The sequence below is a fragment of the Hyperolius riggenbachi genome, chromosome 3, assembly GCF_040937935.1.
Source record: "Hyperolius riggenbachi isolate aHypRig1 chromosome 3, aHypRig1.pri, whole genome shotgun sequence".
Lineage (NCBI taxonomy): Eukaryota > Metazoa > Chordata > Amphibia > Anura > Hyperoliidae > Hyperolius > Hyperolius riggenbachi.
This window is the reverse complement of record NC_090648.1, coordinates 285017699-285031537: the sequence shown is the minus strand read 5'-3', so window position 1 is coordinate 285031537 and position 13839 is coordinate 285017699. Positions and strand designations below refer to the sequence as shown.

Sequence of the window (13839 nt, the reverse complement as noted above, 5' to 3'; positions counted from 1 at the left end):
TCATGAATGATGTCACGCTCATGCGCAGAGAGTGCCCGGCAACAGGAGCGAGATCTAGGACACGCTCCGCCGGGCAGTGTAGCGACCCGGAAGTAGTAAACCCTCCAGAGATGTTCACTCGGCGAACTGTTCGCCACATCTCTACCAGCAAATTTTCTGAAAAGCTGCAGGCCAGTCAGTAGGATTTATCCAGCAGCGAGGAATATAGTGAAGCATCCTTTATTCCAGTCACCAGTGATCTCCCCCATGACACAGGAAGTACTCTGCAGCCAGCCAATAAAAGTAAAACAGGAAGCACTGCACCCTCAGCCAGCCTGTGCAACTCGGGCAGCTTAAAACTACTGCATCTGCGCCTGTGCTAAACCACCATGGAAGAAATCACGTGAGTGTGTAACTCTACACGATTTTGATACTGCGCATGCATATCTCCCAACTTTTTGAGATGAGAAAAAGGGACACTTAAGCCACACCCCTGGCCACGCCCCATAGTCACGCATACTATAAAGATTTCATAAGAAACATATGTAGTTTTATAATTCAAACCACACTGGTCCTTTCTATCCTGGTTCATTTTCCTTCATAGTAACATTTTAAAATTAGTAATATATCAATTTAAAGGTTGGGAATAAAGTTTAGAGTCAAACACATTTTGTAGCATAGAAATATATATATAGTTACATAGAAAGAGGGACAAATGAGGGTGAAAGAGGGACAGGGCGCCCAAAAAGGGACAGTTGGGAACTATGCGCATGTGCGGCAGCGTAATCTTTAGGGCAGCGCAATCAGACACAACACCGGTGTAATGTCAGCTAGTGCAGCCCCGCATGCGCAGATATTGTGCAGCCACATAAACCGTCCTGCATATCTCCGCTTCCGCACCACGTACACTCCCGAAATTTTCAGGGGAGGGAGGGGACCCCAAGATCTAGCTCTGTGCCGAACTGCAGCCCCCGAGCCTCGCTGGTTCCCGAGACTGATTGCAGCAAACCTATCTCGGGAACTAGCGGGGCTCGGATGCTGCAATTCAACACAGAGCTAGATCTGGGGGTCCCCTCCCTCCCCTGAAAATTTCGGGAGTGTACGTGGTGCGGGAGCGGAGATATTTCAGGTAAATAATGTCTAACTTCCCACTGAGCATGCGTGATACTCAGTGAGGAAGGCTGCTTCCGGGCTGCCCATTCTGACATTCCACCTCAGCATTGTCTCACATTTTGCACCAGAAGACTACAGAAAAATGGTGACATTAATACACTGCTGTGGTACGCTACACGTACGCACGTCCCTGCGTCTCAAGTGGGGGTGTGGCTTAAAGTTGTCGCTGACCGATGACGTAACGAGACGCTAGTGCACCTGGCGGGTTTGTATCTTTACTTGTGCAGTGGACGGCTGTAGAGGACCAGCATGGCGTCAGCTTTGGAGAATTACATTAACCGTATCCTTACTAAACGGAGTGATATGTTCGGGTGTGGTCGGGCTTTACACACGTGTGGGGCTGCATGTTACAGCTGCTCAGCTCTGTGCAGTGTAAATCATTAGCTCAGTGCATTATAACCTGGTGGTATGTGAGTGAGACAGGTTTGCCAAATTCCTTTAAATACTGACACAACTAGGTTGTGCATGTTTGGATCTAACTAGACATGTATTATTCACGTGTCAGTAATAATAAAAGGACACTGGAGTGAGATTACTTTTTACATACACCACTTCACTATTGTAGCACTCTACCATAATTTGTGTTGAGACTAACCTAGCAAGGACATTACCTTTGTTGCCCCCCTTTGAGATGTGATATTCAGTCCTGAATGTACAAAGAAATGTTTCTCCAGTAAAAAACAGCATTTAATGGAATTAATAGTTCAGTTTGAGTAAATGCATGATTTTTAAAGTTTTTTTCTTTTGTTCATTAAGTATTGATAAGCATTATAGAGATGTGATGGGTAATGTTAAAGATGTAATGATGACTATGGCCTCAATTCACGGAGCATTATCAAACGTTTATCAAACACTTTATCAAACGTTTGATAATTTACCTCATGGGTAAAATCTCATTTTGAATTCACTAAGGTGTTATATATTTGTTGAACGTTTTATCGGTAAAACATTCGATAAATATATAACACCTTAGTGAATTTAAAATGAGATTTTACCCATGAGGTAAATTATCAAACGTTTGATAAAGTGTTTGATAAACGTTTGATAATGCTCCGTAAATTGAGGCCTATGATTAGTATTTTATGTATGTACATCTACATTACGGCGGCCAATAGAGCGCTATCCGCTCAGAGAGAAATCTGTCTATTGGTCAATCAGTGGCCAAAATTGCAAGATGTATGGGTACCTTTAGTCTTTAGCCTCATGTCTGGAATAGCACTTACTATTAACATGTAAAACTGCACCAAACAGACATTGATCTCTAGCCATATATGCGGTATAGTTGGATTTTAACAATACATTATTTTTTCTGTTATTTATTTAGCTTCCTTAATTCAATTAATCCTATTCAGGAACTGTTGCAGTCATTACAGCTGATGGAAGGATGATTGTGGTAATACAATTATTATTTTTAGAGAATTATGCAGAGTAAGACAAAAATGTTACTGGCTTGGGGCAATGTTTTACAAATTTCATAGTGCAGCAGTACACCACTAAAGAGGCCTAAATGTTACTCCTTGTGAGCATGCACAGCCTAAAGGTGGCCACACACTATACAATTAAAAGCTCCAATTTTACACAATTTCCATAAGTACGATTGGTTGTCCTGAAAAATTGAAATTTGTTTTCGATCGAGAAATCCGAGTAAATTTCCCTTTTTTCTTTTTTGGGTGGGGTGGGGGGGGGGGGGGTTGGACATGTTGGAAAATTCAGGCCAATTTTATCAAGAATTGCATGGTGTCTGATGGATTGTGATATTGTATTCCACCAGAAAAAATTGTATGCAACTATTCAATACATTTTTTTCCTCACGATTTTTGTAACCAATTTTTTGGGGTAAGTTTACAATCTTTTATTCCAAAATTACGGCAATCTCGAAAATACACGTGTGGTACTTCAAAGTTTCTGATCGGAAAATTGGATAAGAATGCTTGAATCCAATAAAAAAAAATAAAATAAAAAAAAAAATGGTATGCTGTGTGGCCACTTTAGTGTACATTAAAGCAGATTGCATATAGCCATGTATCTCAATTGGTGAATTTTCACACCTTTACAACGCTGTTAAAAGGACTTTGAAGTGAGAGGGATGTTTTGGCTGACATTTATTTCCTTTTAAACGATACCAGTTGCCTCACAGTTCTGATTCCTTGCCTCTAATGCTTGTAGCCATAGACCCTAAACAAGCATGCAGATCAGGCGTTTCTGACATTGTCAGATCTGACTGGATTAGCTGCATGCTTGTTTCTGGTGTTATTCAGACAGTACTGCAGTCAGAGATCAGCAAGGTGAGTACATTTGAAATCGGCGCCGGTAGACTTGGGCGCAGGATACAGCTGTTATACAGCTGATCCTGCTTCTGCACACGTCCGGGCCGTTTTAATTACTATTCCCCCTCCAGGCCGCCATGGATAGTGGGGAATGAAATAATTCGGCTTCCAGCGATTGCTGGAGGCCGAATTATTGTGTTTTTTTTAAGCAACTTCGGCTCCGTCTTCTGACAGAGCGCCGCTGTAGACTGATTCCCATTACAGTCTATGGCGGCGCTGGCTGCGCCCAAATCTAGCAGCGCTGAAAAGCACTGCTGCTCTGCAGCAAGGCTGGCAGGCAAGCAACTAGTATTGTTTAAAAGGAAATAAATAAGGAAGCCTCTATATTCCTTTTAACACTGATTGTTGAAGAAGAAAAAAAAAGAAAAAGAAAAGCCAAGACCAGTGCTGGAGAAACTAATAGAGGTTCTTTGTGTATCTGCTGCTGCCCTTACATAATTCAGAAATGGCTCCTGCTCAAGCAGCAGTTGGATCTGGTTGTTCCTGTGTGGTGGAAGAGAAGTTACTGGGTCAGAAACTTGGATTTTTCATAGAAATATGGTTCAACTGGTTATATCCGCAAAGCATGAGATATTTTGGGAACTTGCAATTATGCTTGGAAAACATTGATGTAAACAACTGCTTTTGTTATGTCCTATTCTTTTGTGAAACTTCATTGCCGATTAATTAACATGTTTGTGATGAAAATATTTTATTCTGGTTGAATTCACTGATGATGCTCATGTTTTGTTTTTGTTTTTTTTGTTTGAAGGGAACACTCAAGGGTTTTGATCAGACAATAAATCTAATTTTGGATGAGTCTCATGAAAGAGTATTCAGCTCTTCACAAGGGGTTGAGCAAGTAGTTTTGGGCCTGTACATTGTAAGAGGAGACAACGTGTAAGTACTATGAAATGTCTGTTTTGTTTTTTGTTTTTTTACAGAAAAAAGCAGTCCTGCGAAGGTTAGCACTGTACTATTTTACAAGTATTGTAGCTAAGATTAAAACAAAACTGAAATAAATAAATAAAAAAAAAAAATAGGCTTCACTTACCTGGGGCTTCTGCAGCCGACCTGTGCCTGCGCAGCTACTCACTGATGCTCTGGTCCTACGCCGCGGCTCACTTTAACATCACGCAGTTGGAGTGCACTGCGCCTGCGTGGCCCTGCCCGCGCGTCCTCATTCACACTCCCGTCTCCGGGAGAGTACTGTGCAGGCACCGTACAGATTTTCTTGTACTGCCTATGGGAACACATACAAGGATATGCGTGAACAAAAGTGAGCCGCGGCGGGGGAACGAAGGTTCGCTCCAGGACGGCGTAGGCACAGGTCGGCTGCAGAGGGGCTGGCAGAAGCCCCAGGTAAGTGAAACTTTTTTTTATGTTACTTCAGTTCCGTTTAATGCAGATTCTTGCATTACATTGTGCATGTACAAATAGGAGCTGTTGCAAATATTTTCTACCAGAAGAAACTCAATGGAATGTGAGACGAAAAGGAAGCAAAGCTAGACACCCCACTCTCCCTCTTGGTGTGCTCCAGCTCACCTTCATTGAAAGGATTGTGCTTTTGGACATAAAGAGGTTTACCCTTTTTTTTGGAAGGGGATTAAGGCGGCCATGCATCATGCGATTTAGCGGCCGATCGACCAAGAGATGGCTCTGATCACAGAGAGATCTGTTACCATAAATTGCAGCCCGATTCATTCCAGCATGAAATATTTTGGGAATTGGCCTCTACGCCGCCTCGTTCCCCCAAATGTTAGATGCACCCCCTGGCACCCATGCATTTATACTTTACCTTTCATACCATCCCGAGTGTCTACACTGTACTTATTGGCGCCCCCACGTTGGTGCCGCACACTAAGAACAGATTTTCAGTAGATTTCACAATGAAATCCATTAATCTCTTGAACCACAGCATTGCACTGCTATGGGTCATTGACCCGCCACCAAATGACCTAGATTTTCTATCTGGGCCAATCACACTATTCAACCGATTTTTGGTTGAAAATGAGTCTACTGGTCAATTGGGCTACCTGTTGTGTCGATCTCTAGCTGATTCAATAAAAGTGATTGAATTAACTGCATATAGATAGGAGAAATTGATAATTGTATGGCCACCTTTACATTTAGTATTAGCTGGTGACAAAGTTAAGATCTGATTATGAGTATGCAATAACTTTAGACTTGAGGATATCTAATGCTAAATACACACAATATTTAATTCTAAATACACACAACTATTTCCTCTCTGACAGGAATCGAACTATTATTTCTGACATGTTTGATCTGTTACCGTTCAATAAAGGCATCACATTTTCCATAGTTCTCATGGAGAAATCGAACCTGTTATTGATCAGAAGCAGTTGCACAGATGATGCAGCTTCCCCTCAGATTACCTGTCGATAAAAAAAGAAATTGACTTAATAGGTGACCAGATTACTGGAGCTGAAATCACATTTTTTTTTCTTATTTTAGGAATCCCGAACTTTATTGCCTGGGTGTCATGATCTTTCTTTATCTGTGCTATAGCAATCAGGTTTCAGTTCCATCCTCCATGTTAATGCATATAATAGTACATTTTCATTTACCAGCAATGCAGAAAGTTTTGTGCATTGCACAATTTACTTTTTGGAATAAATATATTTAAAATGCTGGTTGCCTCCTTGACATTGTCATATGCAGATGGCCGTGTGATTGCAAGCCATCTGTGTTTTGTATGCATTGCTAATCCCATTCACTGTAGTGAATGGGTCAGCCTCGCATTTTGCTTTAAAAAAAAAGTGTGCAGCATGCGGTCGCACTCCGCACTGGTCCGGAAACACATGCAGTGTGAACATCAGACAGTGCAGTCTATGCACTTCTGATGTTTGTGCGTGTCTGCCTCTTGCACATGTTGTCATCGGTATTTCGGTAATGTGAATGAGGCCTTAAGGGGGCCATACACTTACAGATTTTTCCAACCGATATACAGCCGATTCGATCACTGTGATCGAATCGGCTGTGAAATCGCTGCGCAAACACTGACCGAACAATCGATTTCCGTCCAAAATCGATAGTTCCCGTTGATTCCCGTCCGTCTGTGCGGAAGATTGCGCTCAATCGCCGGTGGGTCGGGAGTGCGTCGATAGCAGCGCTCGAATAACCGACTCTAGCGGAATTGCATTATCTGATCCGGCGCGAGATCCCGCGGCTTCTTCTCCGCGCTGGGCTCCGGCTGGCTTCACTTCTTCCTGTCCCAGCAGGAAGTTTAAACAGTGGAGCGCCCTCTACTGTTTAAACTTCCCCGGACAGGAAGTACAGTGAAGCTGGAGCCCAGAGCGGAGAAGACAGTGGAGACCAGGGGACTCGCGCCGGCCAGATTAGGTAATTTATGCGGGGGGCGGCAGATTCGCAATCTGTTTGCAGTAAAGGCAGCCATACGATCCCTCTCTGATCAGATTTGATTAGAGAGGGATCTATCTGTTGGTCCATCTGATGGCAAATCGACCAGTGTATGGCCACCTTAACTACTTCCCGACCGCCGTATAGACAAATGGCGGCCGGGAAGCAGACGCCGCAAGGACCGCCGTATTGACAAATGGCGGCGGTCCTTGTTTGGGCATGGGCGGAGCGATCGCGTCATCCGTGACGCGATCCTCCGCCTCCGCCTGTCGCCGCTCACTCGCCGCAACATCCCGCCGGCCATACGGAAGCGCCGGCGGGATGTTAACCCGACGATCGCCGCATACAAAGTGTATAATACACTTTGTAATGTTTACAAAGTGTATTATACAGGCTGCCTCCTGCCCTGGTGGTCCCAGTGTCCGAGGGACCACCAGGGCAGGCTGCAGCCACCCTAGTCTGCACCAAGCACACTGATTTTCTCCCCCCCCCCCCCCCCCAGATCGCCCACAGCACCCATCAGACCCCCCCCCCTGCCCACCCCCCAGACCCCTGTTTGCACCCAATCACCCCCCTAATCACCCATCAATCACTCCCTGTCACTATCTGTCAACGCTATTTTTTTTTTATACCCCCCCCCCCTTGCCCCCTGCTCCCTCCTGATCACCCCCCCCCCCACCCCCCAGATTCTCCCCAGACCCCCCCCCCCCATGCACTGTATGCATCTATCCCCCCTGATCACCTGTCAATCACCCGTCAATCAGCCCCTAACCTGCCCCTTGCGGGTAATCTGATCACCCCCCCACACCAATAGATCGCCCACAGATCCGACATCAGATCACCTCCCAATCCATTGTTTACATCTATTCTCTCCTCTAAACACACACTAATTACCCATCAATCACCCCCTATCACCACCTGTCACTTTTACCTATCAGATCAGACCCTAATCTGCCCCTTGCGGGCACCCAATCACCCGCCCACACGCTCAGATTGCCCTCAGACCCCCCCTTATCAATTCACCAGTGCATTCATTACATCTGTTCTTCCCTGTAATAACCCACTGATCACCTGTCAATCACCTATCACCCATCAATCACCCCCTGTCACTGCCACCCATCAATCAGCCCCTAACCTGCCCCTTGCGGGCAATCTGATCACCCACCCACACCATTAGATCGCCCGCAAACCCGCCGTCAGATTACCTCCCAAATGTATTGTTTACATCTGTTATCTTCTCTAAACACCCACTAATTACCCATCAATCACCCATCAATCACCCCCTATCACTGTTACCTATCAGATCAGACCCTAATCTGCCCCTTGCGGGCACCCAATCACCCGCCTACACGCTCAGATTACCCTCAGACCCCCCCCCTTATCAATTCGCCAGGGCATTATTTACATCTATCCTTCCCTGTAATAACCCACTAATCACCTGCCAATCACCTATCACCCATCAATCACCCCCTGTCACTGCCACCCAACAATCAGCCCCTAACCTGCCCCTTGCGGGCAATCTGATCACCCACCCACACCAATAGATCGCCCGCAGATCCGACATCAGATCACCACCCAAGCGCAGCGTTTACTCTCCTCTAAACACCCACTAATTACCCATCAATCACCCATCAATCACCCCCTATCACCACCTGTCACTGTTACCCATCAGATCAGACCCTAATCTGCCCCTTGCGGGCACCCAATCACCCGCCTACACGCTCAGATTACCCTCAGACCCCCCCTTATCAATTCGCCAGTGCAATATTTACATCTGTTCTCCCCTGTAATAACCCACTGATTACCTGTCAATCACCCATCAATCACCCCCTGTCACTGCCACCCATCAATCACCCGCTGTCACTGCCACCCATCAATCAGCCCCTAACCTGCCCCTTGCGGGCAATCTGATCACCCACCCACACCAATAGATCGCTCGCAGATCCGACGTCCGATCACCTCCCAAGTGCAGTGTTTACATCTGTTCTCTACCCTAAACACCCACTAATTACCCATCAATCACCCCCTGTCACTGCTACCTATCAGATTAGACCCCTATCTGCCCCTAGGGCACTCAATCACCCGCCCACACCCTCAGAATGCCCTCAGACCCCAGCCCTGATCACCTCGCCTGTGCATTGCTTGCATCTATTCCCCCCTCTAATCACACCTTGAGACACCCATCAATCACCTCCTGTCACCCCCTAGCACACCTACCCATCAGATCAGGCCCTAATTTGCCCCGTGTGGGCTCCTGATCACTCGGCCAAACCCTCAGATCCCCCTCAGACCCCCTTCCGATCACCTCCCCAGTGCATTGATTGCATCTATTTTCCCCTCTAACCACCCCCTGAGACACCCATCAATCACCTCCTGTCACCCCCCCTAGCACTCCTATCCATCAGATCAGGCCCAATACAACCTGTCATCTAAAAGGCCACCCTGCTTATGACCGGTTCCACAAAATTCGCCCCCTCATAGACCACCTGTCATCAAAATTTGCAGATGCTTATACCCCTGAACAGTCATTTTGAGACATTTGGTTTCCAGACTACTCACGGTTTTGGGCCCGTAAAATGCCAGGGCGGTATAGGAACCCCACAAGTGTCCCCATTTTAGAAAAAGACACCCCAAAGTATTCTGTTAGGTGTATGACGAGTTCATAGAAGATTTTATTTTTTGTCAAAAGTTAGCGGAAATTGATTTTTATTGTTTTTTTTCACAAAGTGTCACTTTCCGCTAACTTTTGACAAAAAAATCAAATCTTCTATGAACTCGTCATACACCTAACAGAATACCTTGGGGTGTCTTCTTTCTAAAATGGGGTCACTTCTGGGGTTCCTATACTGCCCTGGCATTTTAGGGGCCCTAAACCGCGAGGAGTAGTCTAGAAAACAAATGCCTCAAAATGACCTGTGAATAGGACGTTGGGCCCCTTAGCGCACCTAGGCTGCAAAAAAGTGTCACACATGTGGTACCGCCGTACTCAGGAAAAGTAGTATAATGTGTTTTGGGGTGTATTTTTACACATAACCATGCTGGGTGGGAGAAATTTCTATGTAAATGGACAATTGTGTGTAAAAAAAAATCAAACAATTGTCATTTACAGAGATATTTCTCCCACTTAGCATGGGTATGTGTAAAAATACACCCCAAAACGCATTATACTACTTCTCCTGAGTACGGCGGTACCACATGTGTGGCACTTTTTTACACCCTAAGTACGCTAAGGGGCCCAAAGTCCAATGAGTACCTTTAGGATTTCACAGGTCATTTTGCGACATTTGGTTTCAAGACTACTCCTCACGGTTTAGGGCCCCTAAAATGCCAGGGCAGTATAGGAACCCCACAAATGACCCCATTCTAGAAAGAAGACACCCAAAGGTATTCCGTACGGAGTATGGTGAGTTCATAGAAGATTTTATTTTTTGTCACAAGTTAGCGGAAAATGACACTTTGTGAAAAAAAACTATTAAAATCAATTTCCGCTAACTTGTGACAAAAAAATAAAAACTTCTATGAACTCACCATACTCCGTACGGAATACCTTGGGGTGTCTTCCTTCTAAAATGGGGGCATTAGTGGGGTTCCTATACTGCCCTGGCATTTTAGGGGCCCTAAACCGCGAGGAGTAGTCTTGAAACAAAAATGACCTGTGAAATCCTAAAGGTACTCATTGGACTTTGGGCCCCTTAGTGCAGTTAGGGTGCAAAAAAGTGCCACACATGTGGTATCGCCATACTCGGGAGAAGTAGTATAATGTGTTTTGGGGTGTATTTTTACACATACCCATGCTGGGTGGGAGAAATACCTCTGTAAATGACAATCTTTTGATTTTTTTTACACACAATTGTCCATTTACAGAGGTATTTCTCCCACCCAGCATGGGTATGTGTAAAAATACACCCCAAAACACATTGTACTACTTCTCCCGAGTATGGCGATACCACATGTGTGGCACTTTTTTGCACCCTATCTGCACTAAGGGGCCCAAAGTCCAATGAGTACCTTTAGGATTTCACAGGTCATTTTTGTTTCAAGACTACTCCTCGCGGTTTAGGGCCCCTAAAATGCCAGGGCAGTATAGGAACCCCACTAATGACCCCATTTTAGAAGGAAGACACCCCAAGGTATTCCGTACGGAGTATGGTGAGTTCATAGAAGTTTTTATTTTTTTGTCACAAGTTAGCGGAAATTGATTTTAATAGTTTTTTTTCACAAAGTGTCATTTTCCGCTAACTTGTGACAAAAAATAAAATCTTCTATGAACTCACCATACTCCGTACGGAATACCTTTGGGTGTCTTCTTTCTAGAATGGGGTCATTTGTGGGGTTCCTATACTGCCCTGGCATTTTAGGGGCCCTAAACCGTGAGGAGTAGTCTTAAAACGAAATTACTCAAAATGACCTGTGAAATCCTAAAGGTACTCATTGGACTTTGGACCCTTTAGCGCAGTTAGGGTGCAAAAAAGTGCCACACATGTGGTATCGCCGTACTCAGGAGAAGTAGTATAATGTGTTTTGTGGTGTATTTTTACACATACCCATGCTGAGTGGGAGAAAGATCTCTGTAAATGGACAATTGTGTGTAAAAAAAATTAACAAATTGTCATTTACAGAGATTTCTCCCACCCAGCATGGGTATGTGTAAAAATACACCCCAAAACACATTATACTACTTCTCCTGAGTACGGCAATACCACGTGTGGCACTTTTTTGCAGCCTAACTGCGCTAAGGGGTCCAAAGTCCAATGAGCACCTTTAGGCTTTACAGGGGTGCTTACAATTTAGCACCCCCCAAAATGTCAGGACAGTAAACACACCCCACAAATGACCCCATTTTGGAAAGTAGACCCTTCAAGGTATTCAGAGAGGGGCATGGTGAGTCCGTGGCAGATTTCATTTTTTTATGTCGCAAGTTAGAAATGGAAACTTTTTTTTTTCTCACAAAGTGTCATTTTCCGCTTACTTGTGACAAAAAATAATATCTTCTATGAACTCACTATGCCTCTCAGTGAATACTTTGGGATGTCTTCTTTCCAAAATGGGGTCATTTGGGGGGTATTTATACTATCCTGGAATTCTAGCCCCTCATGAAACATGACAGGGGGTCAGAAAAGTCAGAGATGCTTGAAAATGGGAAAATTCACTTTTTGCACCATAGTTTGTAAACGCTATAACTTTTACCCAAACCAATAAATATACACTGAATGGGTTTTTTTTAATCAAAAACATGTTTGTCCACATTTTTCGCGCTGCATGTATACAGAAATTTTACTTTATTTGAAAAATGTCAGCACAGAAAGTTAAAAAAATCATTTTTTTGCCAAAATTCATGTTTTTTTTGATGAATATAATAAAAAGTAAAAATCGCAGGAGCAATCAAATAGCACCAAAAGAAAGCTGTATTAGTGACAAGAAAAGGAGCCAAAATTCATTTACGTGGTAGGTTGTATGAGCGAGCAATAAACCGTGAAAGCTGCAGTGGTCTGAATGGAAAAAAAGTGGCCGGTCCTTAAGGGGTAGAAAGCCCTAGGTCCTCAAGTGGTTAAGGCTCTGCTCAGCTGCTGATTGCCACAGAGTGAAATTTTCTGAGAGGAAATTAGTGGAGGTCAGGTGATTTGTGCATACAGGGAGAGACTGGCTGGTGTTCTCTGAGCTCCCATCTCATTGATAAGATTGGAAGAGGAGCCAGCTGCCAGCTACATTCATTATGTAAAATAATAATGCAAACTTACTATAGCATACATTAAAAAAAAGGCTGAACTAAGACTTTAATGGCATGGTTGAGCTTTCATGGCATTGTTCTGGTTTGTACATGATGTATAAAAAAAAATATATTAATTTGGTGCAAAGTTATTTCTTTCAGCTTTTAATATATTTTTCAATCTGAATCCACAGGGCAGTTATAGGAGAAATTGATGAAGAGACAGACTCTGCCCTGGATCTGGGGAATATAAGAGCAGAACCTTTAAACTCTGTAGTAAATTGACCTATGTGTAAATAATAACCTGTACATGATTTTATGCATTTTATGTTTTCTTACGAGCTAAAGCTTTTGGTTGAAAAGAAGTGTTATTGTTAATGTCTAGTTTATTATGTACAATAAATGTTTGTAAATTTTCTTATTTACTAAAAGACTTTGCATTTGATTTTCTGTCCTGGTACATGTTTTATAGTAGTAGAGTTGAAGGATTCAGTTATTCCACTATCAGTGTTTGTGTGTTCGCTGCAAACTTTTTGACGTGGAATATCTTTTCCAAGGCCGGGTTTACACTGCCATAAAACATTAAATTATCGGAGGGAAACAGATCTTCACACGTGTGAACAGATCCTATGCAAATAGGCAATATTTTCAGTGATGTACCAATGTGAATCTTCTCTGGTGATCTGTTGCAATCCAATGGGGAACACCATAATGCTTCTGCCAGGGCTTCGATCTGTATACCGTTGCTTCCCACTTGCAGTGGATCATGGGTGGAAGCAGCAGGGCACTGGATGCACAACAGTGTGTAAGTGAACAGGCGATGGCTACACTATGAAAACATTGTGCATTGTAAACCCAGGCTTACATAATTAGCTAAAGAATGTTTCTCTTCTGTATGTCAGTGTATATAAGCTGTGTTTTTCAGTTTTGGTCAGGAACCAGTCCGACGAAGGCTTTTTATAAGCTAAAAGCTCACTGTTTATCCATCTCTAAGTTAGCCAATAAATGGTATCATCCTGATTCAAAACTTCATAGTTAGCTTACACAATGGTTCTTCTGCTAATTATCAATTTAATCACATCTGTACAGCTTATGATCCTGTTTACTGGTAATGTAATTGCAAAAATCATAATCTAGAACAGTGACTGTACCACTTTGCAAGACCATGCACCCATTGTCTATTTTTAGGGTAGAAAGCAGATTTCTAGATTTGATGTACTTGAAGAGGATTTCAGAATTGCTCAGGTAGAATCCTAAATGCTGGAGGACAGATTCAATGGGAAACTTGGT

At 43.7% G+C, this 13839-nt stretch overlaps 1 protein-coding gene across 1 annotated transcript; it reads left to right on the top strand.

Annotated features, from left to right (window-relative positions):
• Window positions 1–1298: 1298 nt before the first annotated feature.
• LSM8 (LSM8 homolog, U6 small nuclear RNA associated) lies at window positions 1299–12980 on the top strand. The gene is made up of 4 exons (XM_068272715.1): window positions 1299–1432; window positions 2505–2545; window positions 4231–4358; window positions 12744–12980. The coding sequence occupies exons 1-4, from the start codon at window positions 1402–1404 to the stop codon at window positions 12832–12834; spliced, it is 291 nt and encodes a 96-aa protein (XP_068128816.1). The 5' UTR covers window positions 1299–1401; the 3' UTR covers window positions 12835–12980.
• The last annotated feature ends 859 nt before the right edge of the window (window positions 12981–13839 follow it).

What these genes read in the sequence shown, in the direction of transcription:
- LSM8 (XM_068272715.1), top strand. Translation starts at nt 1,402, where the DNA reads ATGGCGTCAGCTTTGGAGAATTACATTAACC. An exon ending in CTGATGGAAGGATGATTGTG is followed by an intron (nt 2,546 to 4,230) that starts GTAATACAATTA and finishes TTTTGTTTGAAG; the next exon opens with GGAACACTCAAGGGTTTTGA. An exon ending in ATTGTAAGAGGAGACAACGT is followed by an intron (nt 4,359 to 12,743) that starts GTAAGTACTATG and finishes CTGAATCCACAG; the next exon opens with GGCAGTTATAGGAGAAATTG.